Below are 17,069 nucleotides of genomic sequence, written 5' to 3'. Positions count from 1 at the left end.
GTTGCTCAGATTCAGAGACAGGGCGGAGCCATGTTAGTCTTGTGATTGGTCAGGGGTATGCTTATGTAAACCTGAGCCACTTTTAGCACCTCCCATTCCACGTCTGGGGAAATACAGCATTACTGGTGAAACACAGCGGACGTTTATTAGACAATGGGAAGATCTTTGTACTTCTACACTGGAGGTAGTGAGGAGCCAGATTTAGGTTCTCAGGGGCTTTATGACAAAAATGAGGATACATGCTTTTTGCATGACAGTGACGATATATAATATTTAACCACTCATAAATCTGCATCTATAAAATATCATATTTATAGATTTTCAATACGACTGTACAATAGAAGCCACTGTATTCAGAAAAAATATATCATCATCACTGTCATGCACTATGACCCGAGGATCACTGGTTTGAATCCCATCAGCAGCCGGAGCCTGAGAGAGCACAGTTGGTCTTGCTCTCTCCGGGTGGGTAGCTAGCTCTCTGCTGGCCAGCACGGACGTCTGCTGGCCAACGAACAGAGCTGGGTACCTGCCGCTTTTCCTCCGATCATGTTGTTGCCCAGTGATGCTGCATCAGTGGCAGTGGTTTGAAAAGAGGTCAGAGAAGGCATGTGTCAGTCCTCACCCTCCCAGTGTTGGAAGCATCACATGCGATTGGGTTGGGTTAATCTAAAATCGGGTAATATTTTTAGACATAAATTAATTAATACAAAACAAATATTGCCACTGTCATGCAAAAACATTTGTATTCCTTGTATCTGGTGTTTCCTCTATAATGTGACTCAAGCAGTCGTTCTTTATATTATTTCAGAATTTGATGATGATTGGACCAATAGAGAAGCTCCAGATTGACTTCCAGTGAAAGTTAAGGGGTCATTTCACTGAATAACTGCATTCAGACTCAGTCAGAAAGAAACGCTCTCTTGTTGCTGCACTGCTGCTGAAATCCCAACTCATTTCACTGTTTAAAGAAAGCTCCTCAGTAAAAACACTGGTATAAATATAATAATACATCTAAATAAATGTAGTATAGCTGTATCACACGTCATATCTCATAATAATAAACACTGTCACAGTGATCAAAGGCTGAATCAAAGGACACAGATTCACCTTCAGATTTGCATAATTACATATGCATATCAGTTAATAAAAAATGCATATAGAGAAGCAGAGTTATATTAAATCAGCAAAGTTATGCATGTGATGTTCTGAAAGTTTACCCTAGCAACAAGTGACCTCATTTCTCTCTCTCTCTGATGCTCCCATTTCTCAGATTTGTAAAAAACTAGATAGCAAATCATCCCAAATTCAGTTTAATCTGTTATTGGTTTGGAAATACAGGGATTTAACATCCTCACTGACGGTTTATAGATTAGTCTGTTGTAGATGTAGGTGATCTAAGGCTGGTGTAGGCTCTTATCCTTTTGTAACCCCTACTCTCAAAGCCTGGCCCAGTGAAGGTTACTGGGATTGGCAAAGGTGATATATTGATTTATAATCTGACTCAATGTCAGACTTGTTGGTTAGGATACACTACCTCGCTTAGTTGAAGCTAGAGAAGCTGTGTGGTCCAGCCTTTGATCAGCCTCATAAAAGAACATCTGTAGTTAACCGTAATCTAGGAAATGTACACAGCCATAACTGATAACTGAGCAGACGACTGGCAAAGTCCGAATCTGCACTAGAGCTGATGCTTTAACAATAGATGCACGTTAAAGAGTGTAGATCCAAATCTATTATTATAATAATCACACAATTAAAATCCAATTACAAAAGGTTTCTTACCTGTAATAAAGGTAAGGCTATGCTAAAAGGATGCAGGAAGTTATTTTTCCTCTGTATACACACAGCCATATCAGAATATTATGACCACCTACCTCATAGTGGGAATAACCACCCATGGCTTGGATGACACTGTTGAGAATCGGGGAATGGACTGTATTAGAGTGATGGCGGGGGTTCATTACAGAGGTAAGCTGCTGCACAGTGGTGCGTTGATTGCTCTGGACCACTCTCGCCGAAGTCTTCGTTCCCATCAGTGTCCCATGGGGCGTGACTGTTATGTCTTTGGGAAGCACTCAATGTGTAAAAAGTCCATTCTCTGCACTATGGCAGCTCTACAACATCCGAGATGCTACCACCCTTCGCCCGGTACCCTATAACCATGCCCTTTTGGACATCAGCGAATTGATGGTGGTTCTGCACTCTGCTGTGCTTGAGCAAAACCTGACACATGGCATCTGATGTCCCAGGCTGAGTGGATTCCTAACCAGGAGGTCATAATGTTCTGATATGACTGTGACAGAAGCCGAAGGGTGGTAAAATCTCGGAAACCGTGAACTCTATGGGATGTCCTAGAGCCGCCGTAGGGAAGGTAGAGTTCTCACATATTGAGGTCCTTCCAACAGCTTAGCAGTGGTGCCCCACGGGCCGTTGATGCCAGAGGGGAAAGACGACTCCGGCGAGTGTTACAGAGCAGCCGGCCTGCCACTGTGGAGCAGCTGACCTCTGTAATGACCACCTTCCATCACCCTAATTCTAGTGTCTAGTGTCATCCGAGACAAGGGTGGTGATTTTCACTATTAGAACGGTGGTCATAATATTCTGGCTATATGACTGTTTAATTTCTCTGTATTTGTCTATATCTTTTTCAATATTTGTCAGATTGTTTTGCTTTGATATCATATCTTATACAGTCTATCTTTATTACTGAACATTTTGAAATTACTTTGAAATTTGAAATCTACCTTTGAACCATTATTTATAAACTTTTAGCCGTTCAAATCAAAGCTTTGTGGTCACAGAAATCATACGAGCCAATAGCACCAAGGCAGCTTGTGTGAAAATCTACATGCATTGGGCCCAAATCCAGTCCATCTAAAAGTTGTATTTATGTAGCTGATCTTAAACTGTAGTCGTTTCTCAAATCCACCAGATTTGAAATATTTGCAAAATTTAATCAAATTTGAGAAATTAATCACTGTAGAGAAACATACCAGCTCAGGTAGGTTTACAGGGGTTGCAATCAGGGCTTCTGATGTCTAGAATTTAAATATTATATTTAGTAAATAAACATTTATCATTTATCCTAAACAGTCCAACACACAGTTTAACGTAATATTGCCTGATAAAATCTAATAAAATAAGTTTTCTTAGAGAATATTCTAACATGAATATCTCTATTTATTTGTATCTTTTTCAACTTTTGTCAGATTTTTTTGCTTTGATCTTTATTATTGAACATTTTGAAATGACTTTGAAATTTGAAATCTACCTATGAATCTCTTAATAACCTCTTAGCTGTTCAAATCAAAGCTTTGTGGTCACAGAAATCATACGAGCCAATAGCACCGAGGCAGCTTGTGTGAAAATCTACTACATTCTATTAAATGGGCTCAAATGTTTACTGTGATTCAGTGTGTAATCCACTTCACCTCATGTCCAAACATAGCATAGAGACATGTTGTAATACCTGAATATTGTATTAGCAATGCGAATTCACTTACATACCTCTGCTGCACTCAACTGACCTCAGCAGACCATCGCTGCACATTTAACATGTTTGTATTAAGAGCTAAATAACAGATGTGCTGAACCAATCAGAAAGCTCCATCAAATCCATAGAGCTGATTACAATCCATTGTGCTTCCAATCACTTCAGTAAATAAGATGAAAAGCTCCTGTATGTCAGTTTATCTCATTTATACAAATCTGTCCACTCGAGACCATTAAGCAAATCACACCCTTCGGCTGCTGGATGATGAAAGGCTTACTGCCGTGACATCAGGGGTATTGTGCATATACACTACTTGAGCCACTCAATCATCATGAAGGACTGCATCCTTCAAGCACGGAGCCAATTATATTTGACCCTTTCCAATGTCAGAATACTCTGCAGCTCATTTCTCAGACGCTCTCTCGTTAATCCCGCTGTCATTAATCACCTGGACCCTCTGACTCTGATTTCAGCGATAAAATGTTTCCGGCGTTCGGCTTCGGAGCGCAGATCCCACCTGACTTCAAAGTAAGTCAACTTCTAAGATGAATTATGTTAATTTTTTTTATTTGAAGTGTTCTGGTCTTACCTGTGACACCTGCACCAGTATCACCAGTATATTTGACCAATCCATCCATGTGAGTTGTGTTGACGTAGCTGAGCTTAAACTGTAGTCGTTTCTCAAATCCACCAGATTTAATGAAATGTGAGAAATTGATCACTGTAGAGAAACGTACCAGCTCAGAATTTAAATATTCTATCATCATTTATCTAAAACAGTCTTTTTTATGTAATATTGATTTGTATATATGTAATATAATTTATATGCAATATTGATAACGGTCAAATAAAACGGTGACAGTCACGAATCTGATCAAATAAGTTTTCTTTGGGACTATTTGTCCTCAGTACCGCTCTGCTTGTATCCCTGCACCATGAGTGAATTGCAAATACACATTTTAAGCCAAATTCTTAAAATCTGAAAACTATGAAATTGATCTGTGTAGAGAAACTTTCCAGCTCAACTTTGTGTACATTTGTGTACATTTGAGTTATATATACAGTTATATATATATATATATATATATATATATATATATGCTTGTTTTGATTGATCAATGAAGGTTTTAAATGTAATATTAATAATGGTCAAATGAAAGTTTTTTTTGGGAGCTATTTTACCTCATATATAGAATAAAACTACCAGCTATTTAGGCCAGTATTAGGGTGTCCGAAGAAAATTACAATTCTACAATTCTATGTAAAACTGCATTTTACAAATTATTTTTCATAGATATTTCTCAGATCAAATGTCCATATGTTAATGAATATGTAAAAAAAAAAAAAATTGTGGTCACAGAAATCATACTAACCAATAGCACCAAGGCAGCTTCTGTGAAAATCTACATTCTATTAAATGGGCCCAAATGTTTACTGTGATTCAACTAGCTAGCCCACACTGAAAATGCTGTAAAATTCAATTTAATCAAATGTAGATAAAGTCTGGTATGGTAACAATGATGGGAACCAGGGTTTGGTTTGACTACTACACAAATTCAGCACAAATATATTTGCTATTCAAAACAAACTCAAAACTCAAAACATGTATTTTATAAAAATAAAAGTTTTTATATGTAATATTGTAATAAAATATTATATTATAATAAAATTATAATACAATTTAAGGTAGTAAATCTGAAAAAATAAGCTGTATTTAGGGGCTATTAGTGTACACACAGAACAGAAAATCCAGCTATTTGGGTAATCTAACTTTTTTCTCACAATAAAGTTGCATTTCTATTAGATCCATTTTACAAATAATTTTCATTGGGTGTTATATATTTTTTGTTCTGTTTATACATCAAACCCCAACCCAAACTCAGTATGGGGTTCTGTGGCATCTTTAAATCCTGTGGTCATGTGATTCCATTCAGCAGCGCTGTGAAGACTAAACCCTAAGAGCTGGAGCTGTGAATGTGAATTAGTTAAAAAAACGAATGAATGTCGCTGTCAGACTGAGTCTCGCTCTTACTCTGGGCCTGATCAGATCTTGTAACCTGACAGAGCGGAGAGGCCACTGCAGACTCCTAAACTAACACACCAAATCACCATGGAAACCCGAGAGCTCGGAATATCACATCTACCTGACAGGAGATTTCTGAATTATTCATGACCCTCTGAGGCTATTTCACTGTAATCACCATCTCATTTCAATTATCCACGCCCTGCCTTTTTGCGATCATCTGATTGGCTGAAAGATGCCAATCAGTGATCATATATATACAGTGAGTGTATATATATATATATATATATATATATATATATATATATATATATATATATATATACAGTGAGTCCAAGAAGTATTTGATCCCTTGCTGATTTTCTTTGTTTGCCCACTAATAAAGACACTATCCTTCTGCACTTTTAATGGTAGATATATTCTAACATGGAGAGACAGAATATCAAGACAAAAATCCAGAATATAATTTTAAAGAATATATTTTAATTAATTTGTATTTCAATGAGGAAAATAAGTATTTGATCCCTCTTGCCAAACACACTCAATACTTAGTGGCAAAGCCTTTGTTTGCAAGCACAGCGGTGAGACGTTTGTTGTAGTTAACCACAAGTTTAGCACACACACCAGGGGGAATTTTGGCCCACTCTTCTTTGCAGATCCTCTCTAAATCATGAAGGTTGGTGGGCTGTCGCTTGGCAACTCTGACCTTCAGCTCCCGCCATAGATTTTCGATCGGATTGAGGTCTGGCGACTGGCTGGGCCACTCCATGACCTTAATGTGATTTTTCTTGAGCCAATCCTTTGTTGCCTTTGCTATATGTTTAGGGTCGTTATCATGTTGGAAGACCCAACCACGGCCCATTTTCAGATCCCTGGCAGAGGGGAGGAGGTTGTCCCTCAGGATTGTGCGGTACATGGCTCCATCCATCTTCCCAGTGATGCGGTGAAGTAGCCCTGTACCCTTGGCAGAGAAACACCCCCAAAACATTATGCTTCCACCTCCATGCTTGACGGTGGGCACAGTGTTCTTGGGGTCATAGGCAGCATTTTTCTTCCTCCACACATGGCGGGTGGAGTTGAGGCCAAAAAGTTCAATTTTGGTCTCGTCTGACCACAAAACCTTCTCCCAATAACTTGGTTCATCTTTCAAATGATCATTGGCATACTTGAGGCGCGCCTCCACATGTGCTCTCTTCAGCAGGGGTACCTTTCGGGCACTGCAGGATGTGAATCCATTGTTGCGCAAAGTGTTGCCAATTGTTTCCTTGCAAACTGTGGTCCCAGCTGCCTTCAGGTCATTTGCTAACTCCTGCCGAGTGGTTGCAGGACGATTTCTGACTGTTCTCAGCATCATTGCCACCCCACGAGGCGAAATCTTCTTTGGAGCACCGGGCCGAGGTCTGTTGATTGTCATGTTATACTCTTTAAACTTTCTGATAATTGCACCAATAGTTGTTACTTTCACATCCAACACCTTACTAATCTTTTTGTAGCCCATTCCAGCTTTGTGAAGGTCAACAATTCTGACTCTGAGGTCCTGTGACAGCTCTTTGGTTTTACCCATGTTGGAGACTTGAAATCTGTGTGATCTGTCTGATTCTGTGGACAGGTGTTTTTCACACAAGTGATTAGTGAGAACAGGTGGCTTCAGGTCAGGTAACAAGTTGATTGGGAGTGTCTAACTGGTCTGTAAAAGCCAGAACTGCTAATGAATACTAAGGGATCAAATACTTATTTCACTCCATGAAATACAAATCAATTAATATATATTCCTTAGATTTATTTTCTGGATTTTCTTTTTAATATTCTGTCTCTCCATGTAAGAATACATCTACCATTAAAAGTATAGAATGATCATGTCTTTATTAGTGGGCCAACGAAGAAAATCAGCAAGGGATCAAATACTTCTTGGACTCACTGTATATACACTACATGGCCAAATGGGATTGTATGTGACTCAGCAACTGTATTTCACGTGAGTAAAATTCAGAAGGGAGGAGCTTTACCATGTTTTATGCATAATCCAGTCTCAGTCGTTGCATTTGGCCTGAATTTGAATAAATCTAATAAATAAAAATGGACTGAGTTCGTTCAATCCATTATGCAGAAGCTTCTCAGCATACCAAACCAGGAGTAGAGGGTGTTCACGGCTCATTCTCGGTTTGCTCTTCTTTCAGATTGGACCTTAATTTTTTGTTAGTTCTGATTCTGTAGCTTTATCTCTGTATATTTCTGTGACAAGATGTTATAGTCGAAAATACTTGTTTCACAAAAAATTGTGAAAGTTTTCTATCAGATCTACCATGCAAACCTTTTTAGTCTAAAATTACAACAAAAAGTAAAAAGTTCCAGCAAAACAAACTGTAACTTTTTACTTAACAATAATGTAATATTTACTGGTAGAAACTCAAATTCAGGATCTCTATAATGCCATTTTTACTAGTAGTATCATTTCAGCTATGAAATATAATAATAAACTGATTCTGGCTAGTCACACTACCAGGACGACATATCCTTAATGTAATTCTGACCAGTCATATGTTACCATTGATCGACCATAGTCAAACCTATAATTACATTTTTACTAGTAAAAGCTCCAGTTACAGATATCTACATGTTTTTACTAGTAGAATTTGTAGTTCCATATATCTCTGCTATAATTCTAATATCTGACAGTAAACATGTTGTAGCTGTTGTCTGAAATAAGAGTTTCTACTAGTAAAAATTGTATTACAGAGATTCTGAATTTGAGTTTTCACTACTAAAAACTGAGTTACGGTTTGTATTACTGGTGTAATTGCCATAAACGTGCAGTTCTAAATAAATACAGTTTTAGACATCTGCAATTCAGTTTCTGACTAGTACAAATAATATTATTGATCTTTAAAATTAGAAATGTTTCTATGTAGAATGACAGTGTATATATCTGGAATTACAAGTTCTACAACTTGAATTTCTATTAGCAAAAATTGAATTTGAGTTTTTACTAGTGAAAACTGAGTTATGGTTTGTGTCTCTGCTGAGATTTTAGGCTTAAACAGCTAGTCATATATCTACATATCTATAAAGCCATTCTTATGATACTGTCAGGATGACAGATTCTTAATATAATTATGACTAGTCATGTTACCATTCTTTTATACTGAATCTCACTCTCTCTCTCTTATCTATAATTACAGTTATAGAATATATATATATATATTATCTTCAGTTACAGAATCTACAAAACTAGACAAAATGACGGTATAGATCTGTAGATATGATTACTACTTAATTGTTACTAGTAAATAATTAATAGTTGATATCTGTCATTTTAAATTAATGTTTACTAGGAAAAAAGCTTGGCAGAGAGCTTAAATTTGAGCTTTTTCTAGTAATAATTGAGTTATGATTTGTATCACAGGTGACATTTTAGACTGAAACAGCTTGCCATAAATATGTGCAGTTCTAGATCTCTAAAATAAACTTAGCTACAATGTCAGTTTCTGTCTGTTATATTTACACCCCCAACATTTACATAAACCCCACCCACTAGAGGAAGCTAGCCCACACTGAAAATGCTGTTAAATTCAATTTAATTAAATGTAGATAAAGTCAGTTATGGTAACAATGATGGGAACCAGGGTTTGGTTTGACTGCTACACAAATTCAGCACAAATATATTTGCATTAAATGTAATGTTGCTTGTAATAAAATTATACTAAAATTAAATGCAAATTTTAAGTAGTAAATCAGAAAAATAAGCTGTATTTGGGGTCTCTTTTCTACATGCAGAACAGAAATTCCAGTTATTTGGGTATTCTAACTTTTTTACTCACAATAAAGTTGCATTTCTATTAGTTCCATTTTACGAATAATTTTAAAAGACTAACCTCCATCCCTCAGGATTTGATTAATTAAATGAAAATCAGATGTCAGGTGGCATTTTAAGCTGAAACAGCCATAAATATGTGCAGTTCTAGATCTCTAAAATAACCTTTTTTGAGTTCTACGAATAATATTATTGATCGCTAATAATAGAAATGTTACTAATCAGAATGACAGTGTATATATCTGGAATTACAATTTCCACAATTAGAATTTCTACTAATAATTAGAATTGCATTACAGAGATCCTGAATTGGAGATTTTACTAGTGAAAGTTAAGGCTTGGGGCCGCTGTTGGCTTTTTGGGCGAGAGCAGCTCATCATACATTTCTGCTTGCTCTTCTTAATGCAGTGTTCTCTGCACTTCAGGTCTCTCATGATTTCGCTGTGAACTTCGATGAGGACAACCCGGAGTGTGCTGGTGAGTGTGTTTGTGTAGTTTTCTGTGTCCTCCAGCGTCTGGTGTTATATTTTTAGCCTCCATGCACCCGCATGCACAACAAAACTGTAAGATGCTGGGACACCACAGTAATCTATATGTGCGAAATGAACTTATCACAGACTCGTGTAGCTGTGGAGAGCTGGATGCTGCAGTATGGGAGTGCTGTAGAGATTACTTTTCCTCTCTGAGCTTATATTCATTTACAGAATAACTGAGCCTCACTAGTCTTATTACTTCTGTCACTCAGGACATGATGAAACACTCGACTTAAACTTTTCATCAGTATGGATACAGCATATACAGATACATCGGACTTCTTCTCTGGACAGTAGAGACCGAACAGGAAAAAATCTTTTAATAGGCTTGATTTAAGAAGAAACAGTGAATGAGCAGGTGTCCCAATACTTTTGTCCATTTAGTGTATATATGGACAAACAATTTTAAGATTATGCGGCCTAGGAACACCCAGTGAAATTATGTATAGTTGATGCTCAAAGTGTAAATAAGTCAAATGTATATTAATAATGTATATATATATATATATATATATATATATATATATATATATTCTCCATGCTGCTGGAAAGTCGAAGGCTACAGTGTAGTTCCTCCTCAAGTTGCAAAAAAATAAGCCAAATACTGCTCATATACTGCTATTAATATTTTATATCCATGCATTTAGCCTTTTTCACATTTATGCACTTCTCTAAAAAGGTGATGTACAAAAAAACCTCACTTCCATATTTCCTCTCATTTGATTGGACAGGTATCCAGGGTGTTGTAGAAGCCTACCAGAACTGCCTACCTAAGATCCAGCTCTACGGTCCCACCAACATTGCCCCAATCATCCAGAAGGTAGCTAACTCTGCCTCTGAGGAGATGCACACCAAGGAGGCCATGGTAAGTATTTGTCTGTATCTACTGCATCACTTAATACCAAGTATTGTGATGTAAAAGTATTGGGACACCTGCTCATTCATTGTCTCTTCTGAAATCTGCTCCATCTGTCTCTACTGTCCAGGGAAGAAGACTTTGAGGATCATTGCTGTGAGGATTTGATTGTATTTAGTGACAAGAGCATTAGTGAGGTCACGATGTTGAATGATGATGATCACCACCCCACCACTGACACAGCTTGTCTAGTCCCTGTAAAGAAGAAGAAGTACTGCCAATAGAATAGGACTATCTGGAGCAGATCAACATCATGACCCTATTGGCTCCATGCTGCCTAATGCCAGGCGTGGGCTAGAGGGGTGTAAAGCCCCCCAGCATTGAGGAGCTGTGGAGTAGTGGAAGAGCTGTGTTCTCTGGAATGATGGTGGTGGAGCTCCATCCAGTACTTTTGGGCTAAATTGGGGAGTTGGGGATGATGAGGTGGGGTGGTGATCATCATCATCCAACATCCTGACCTCACTAACGCTCTTGTTGCTGAATGCAATCAAATTCTCAAAGCAATGCTCCTCCTCCAACATCTATGGCGATACATAACCCTGACAATTTAATAAAATCAGTGAAGTGAGAAAAGGCCCGTCTTTATGAGATATTGTTAATAATGTATTTGACTAAAAACAGCAGATTTTCAGAGTAAAATCAGGCTGATTTACAAGCTGGTGATCCTCTCTGCTTATTTTTAGCACATCTTTAGCAGGATCCTCTGTAGAGTTCCTCATCTTTTCAGTAATTTGCTTCAGAGCTCAGTGCACTTAAATTACAGCTGACATTAAAGCTGAAAATTGAATCTCTAATTAAAGCTCAGAGAGCGAATATCAGTGACCAGAACACAAAACAAGAGGAGTGTGTAATTACTCACACACCTCTCTCGCTCTCGCTTCTCTCTCTCTCTGGCACCTTCGGGGTCAACAGGGTCAGCAGGGTCAGGGGTATAGATCAGACTCTTTAAGCTGATTTAGTGAGTGGATGGCCGTGAGCTGGGGAGGGGAGCAGGAGGAGCAGGAGGAGAGGATGAAACTGGGCCACTCTAACTGGGTTAACTGGAGTCACACACTCTGCCCAGTGACGGTCTGGAGACTCAAAAGTAGACTGAACTTCTGCATGTGTACTGACCCCCTACACCCCCCCCCCTCTCTCTCTACCTCCCTCTCTCTCTCACTCTTACTCTACCTCTCTTTCTCTGCCCTCTTGCTCACTCTATCTCTCTCACTTTCTCTTTCCTAACCTCTCTCTCTCTCCCTCTCTCTCTCTCTCTCTCCCTCTCACACTCTCTCTCTCTCTCTCTCTCTCTCTCTCCCTCTCACACTCTCTCTGTCTCTCTCTCCCTCTCTCTCTCTCCCTCTCACACTCTCTCTGTCTCTCTCTCTCTTCCTCTCCTTCTCTCTCTCTCTCCCTCTCTCTCCCTCTCTCTCTCTCCCTCTCACACTCTTCACCCCCTCACACCCCCCCTCTCTCTCTCTCTCCCTCTCACACACTCTCTCTCTCTCTCTCTCTCTCTCTCTCTCTCCCTCTCACACTCTCTCTGTCTCTCTCTCCCTCTCTCTCTCTCTCTCCCTCTCACACTCTCTCTCTCTCTCTCTCTCTCTCTCTCCCTCTCACACTCTCTCTGTCTCTCTCTCCCTCTCTCTCTCTCCCTCTCACACTCTCTCTGTCTCTCTCTCTCTTCCTCTCCTTCTCTCTCTCTCTCCCTCTCTCTCTCTCCCTCTCACACTCTTCACCCCCTCATACCCCCCCTCTCTCTCTCTCTCTCCCTCTCACACTCTCTCTGTCTCTCTCTCCCTCTCTCTCTCTCCCTCTCACACTCTCTCTGTCTCTCTCTCTCTTCCTCTCCTTCTCTCTCTCTCTCCCTCTCTCTCCCTCTCCCTCTCTCTCTCTCCCTCTCACACTCTTCACCCCCCCTCACACCCCCCCCCTCTCTCTCTCTCTCTCCCTCTCACACACTCTCTCTCTCTCTCTCTCTCTCTCTCTCTCTCTCCCTCTCACACTCTCTCTCCCTCTCACACTCTCTCTGTCTCTCTCTCTCTTCCTCTCCTCTTTCTCTTCCTCTCTCTCCCTCTCTCTCTCTCCCTCTCACACTCTTCACCCCCCCCCTCTCTCTCTCCATTAGGAGTATTTTATTCTGTTGATCCTGACGGACGGTGTGATCACAGACATGGCGGATACGCGGGAGGCCATCGTCCACGCCTCCCACCTGCCGATGTCCGTCATTATCGTTGGCATTGGGAACGCTGACTTCAGCGACATGCAGATGCTAGACGGAGATGACGGGATTCTTCGCTCGCCCAAAGGAGAACCCGTCCTCCGAGACATCGTCCAGTTTGTGCCCTTCCGGAACTTCAAACACGTGAGTGTTCATCACCTTCATCACCTTCATCATCTTCATCCCTGACTGTTCACTCACTGCCTGATAGATCCACCCCTCGACAGACAGCAGCGTCCTTCACTTCAGCTTCAGTGGTTTTAATGTTATGGCTTTTAAAGCAATCACCTGCTTTGCTACTCTTTCAGCATAAGCACAGGAAAAGAGGCTTTTGTAATTGTGCAGGGACCTATGGCCTAGGGGGGTACCCATGCTGCCTCGGCTGAAGAAGAGAGAGAGAGCGGGAGCGAGAGTGAGAGAGCGAGAGCGAGAGAGCGAGAGAGAGAACAAAAGAGAAAGGATGTTTCTAAGGACGTCCTTCTTCTTTTCATCTCTCCATTCTCGCACCAAGTCAGTGCATCTCTTCTCTCTCAGCCGTCTTCTCGAGCTGGGCCAATAAGAGACACCTCAGCCCTGAACCAGAGAGCTGAGAACATCAAAGCTTCCAGGCTTTCCTGTCCCCTCGTTTCCTTTAATTAAGGATTGTGAGAGCGCTCGTGTAGAACATGCCTGCCTCCTCATCTTCATCGGGGAAGGATTTGTTTGTGCTCAGCTAGGCGTGCTGCTCACCTCCACTTCAGGAGGACGTTACAGAAAGGAAGTTCAGTGAAAGTTCACCACGGTTTTATCCACATCCTGAAGGAGACTTCAAAATAAGAGGCCGAGATCTTTTGTGATTCGAGACATGACATGCTTCACAAAACAAGATCCTTTGAGTCTGTAGATCTGCAGCCCAGCGGCTCCTTCATGACTTTTCCATTAAGAAAATATGGTCCAAGACTGGGCTCAGTCCCTGCCCAGGGAACCGACCCAATCAGCATTATCATTGTTAAAAGTGGGTAAATAAATAAATAAATAAATAAACATCCAACAAAACATTGTCCAGTCTATTGTATCTAGGCAGATATAGCCAAGCAAACTCTCCCATTGGCTGGAACCCCAGGAGCTAGACCAAAGGCTTTCCATGTTGTTAGCTGTTAGATTAGATTAGACATAACTAGGTACTGACAGTGGAATCAGTCCATCTTAAGTTTAAAGTTCAAAACTGTGGAACCATATTTCTCACTTTTCTCCATAATATGAATCTGGCAGTTGTTCTTTATACTGTATAAGCATTAAATGATGACTGGACCAATAGAAATGCTCCAAAGTTACCTGGAATAATAATAATATTTATTCATTTAATGGTTTGGAGATACAAGTGATGATATATTGTAATGTCTGTTACACGTAAATAAAGAAAATGTGCAAATAAAGCATATATAATGTTTTAAAAACAAAAAAATATCCATGTTTAAACTAGAATGGCCAAAAATATTTCAACATCTGGACATTTCATCTTCATTTGCATATTTTACTCGGAGGTACATTGAGGGTCACCCTTATTTTCATTAAAGCTGAGCATTTATAATTATCAGGGACTGAAAGAGAAGATAAAGGTAATATTTAATCAACTAAGACTAAAAGCAACAAGGTAAAGGAGCAAATTAAAAACATAAAAAACTAATTAAGCATAACTGATATAAATTGGTCAAATGAAGATCTGATTAGTAAGAGAATAAAACAAATAATAATGCAAAAATGAATGAAAAAAAAATTATGAAAAAACAAAATAGGAATTAATGAGCGACATAAATATTGACATAAATAAAACCATAATTAAGAGGAGAAAAAAGGTCAAATTAAAGTGAACTTAAAATAAATATATCTTTGTAAGATTTTAAAATAACCAAACAAAATAATTATGTAAGATCATGCAAGAAACCTAAAATGCAGCTGAACTTACTAAAATGACTATACTAATAAAATAGCAAACACAAAAATGCTGAAATTGAAGGGTTCCAGACCTCACCATTTCTTGGTTTTAAAACATTCGTTGGTGGATTTACTGGAATGCTTTGGGTCATTGTCATGTTGCATGGCCCAATCTCCATTCTCTGCCGCAGCAAAGCTGCAAAGCTGCCCCAAACCATGACATTTCCACCTCAGTTGGTGTGAGGTTCCTGTGCTCAAATGTTGTTATTGTGCCCAAATAAGTCCACTTATCAAGATCACTGCTCACCTCAACTGAAAAAAATCTCAACATTGTTCACATGAAGTCCAAATGGCGGTGGCTCTGTGATGCTCTGGGGCTGCTTTGCTTCCTCTGGCTCTGGAAACCTTCACCATGTTGAAGGGTAGGATGGATTCAGTCAATCCTAGGAGAGAACCTCATGTCTTCTTTGAAGAAGCTGAAGTTATAGATGTTTTCTGAAGCTTTAAAGTTTGACGGCGAGGTTGCATCTGCCAGGGAACTGTAGCTCAGTTCACAAATTATGAGGAGTGTCGGAATACTTTTGGGCAAATATTGAAGGCTTGTGTGTGTAAGTGCCGAAGAAGTGCCGAGTTTTATGAACTACTGGAGTAAGGCCTGTGTGAGATGAACGCTGTTCGTTGCTGTTGCGGATTCTGCGGGTGGGTCTGCGGGTGGGTCTGCGGCTGCGAGCTGCTGCGCTCTTGTAGTAATTAATTACACCAGCCGTCATACTCAGGAAGTGGCGTTCACTGGAAAGCTTGGATGAGCTCTCTCATAAGCAGTGCTGTTGTGTATCAGGAAAGCTGCGGTGTGTGTAATTGAATTTGGCATGTCGTTAGAACCAGAACAACCAGGCGGTGTCAGTTTCTGAACACACACACTCTCAGACAGGCCGTCTGAACCCAGCTTCCTTCTGCGGGTTCTGTTCTGTTCTGGCTTCTGAAGTCTTCTCAGGCTTACGGAGGAAGGGGGGCTGTTAGATCTCAGGGCTATTAATGGCAGGACTGGTGGGATATTGCATACACTGAAATCTGAGGCCAATAGATAGATGACATATATATATATATATATATATATATATATATATATATATATATATATATGCCATATATTCGAATATATAGAATCCTCTTAAATCCGAACGAACAGCTCTGCTCAGACATGTTAGGCCCCTAATCCCATCACTCCAAACCCACGAGTTCTACTCCAGAAGCTCCAGATCTCATCAGATCAGATAAAGCAGCTGAACATGAATCCAATAAAAAGGAGAAACAAGAGCTTCTCATTCTGAAGAAAGAAAGTAGTGAGATCTTGTCGGTGAGCTAGTCTGAAGAACAGAGCTCGGTTCCTCCAGGGTTCTCCTGGTATTTATCTACCAATCAAAATATATATGATATGTAAAATAATGAAAAAATGGAAAATGTTTGTTGTGGTGTGGAAACAATTCAGGCTGAGTCAAATTTTTACAACTGTTGTCGTCACAAAGCAGCTTTACATAATTAGTAATTAGTAAAAGACAGAAAAAAAATCAATAACATAAAAAGACATGAAGGATCCAAGACCCCCAGTGAGCCCCAACGGCGACAGTGGCAAGGAGAACCTCCCTCAGAGCTGGAGGAAGAAACCTTGGGAGGAACCAAGACTCACCAGGGGGACCCGACCCGTCCTCCTCTGATCAGAACTATTAATAAATTATTGATAAAAGTTACCAAACCATCTAAAATCATCTATACTGTCGAAGTCCCAAGGTAGTTTTGCCAGTTTATTGGATGAAACCGCTGGACGAAACAATTCGTCCAATTAACAATTAAGTTTAAACAAGGTGAAAAAAGCGTATCATCAGCCACCAGTAGGGGGCCTGGCAGAGCTGGAGCAAAGAATTACAGCCCCAGAGGTAATCAACGCTGACCAGACCCACCTGTGTGGCACGGTGGGTGTGTATACACCCAGCCAGACACACTTTCCTGTCGCACCTTTGACAAGACCAAGGCAGAGTGCCCAGAGTGGTGGGCAGCCATTGCTGCGGCACCCGTGGAGCAAGCAGAGAGGGTGAAGGGCCTTTCTCAAGGGCTCAACAGTAGCAGCTTGCCGAGCTCGGGAATCGAACCCACAACCCTGTCATCAACAGCCTGGAGC

The 17,069-nt window shown here is 40.0% G+C and overlaps 1 protein-coding gene across 1 annotated transcript in view; it reads left to right on the top strand.

Annotated features, from left to right (window-relative positions):
* Positions 1-17,069, top strand: part of cpne4b (copine IVb) — a 72,588-nt gene that overhangs the window by 49,620 nt on the left and 5,899 nt on the right. Inside the window, exons 12-15 of the mRNA XM_072676502.1 lie at positions 3,970-4,024; positions 9,756-9,807; positions 10,595-10,728; positions 12,887-13,123. Coding sequence (XP_072532603.1) covers positions 3,970-4,024; positions 9,756-9,807; positions 10,595-10,728; positions 12,887-13,123 — 478 coding nt within the window. The remainder of the gene's footprint in view (positions 1-3,969; positions 4,025-9,755; positions 9,808-10,594; positions 10,729-12,886; positions 13,124-17,069) is intronic.

This window comes from Salminus brasiliensis, chromosome 3, assembly GCF_030463535.1.
Source record: "Salminus brasiliensis chromosome 3, fSalBra1.hap2, whole genome shotgun sequence".
Lineage (NCBI taxonomy): Eukaryota > Metazoa > Chordata > Actinopteri > Characiformes > Bryconidae > Salminus > Salminus brasiliensis.
Note: the sequence above shows the minus strand (reverse complement) of the source record. Positions and strands in the feature narration are given on the sequence as shown.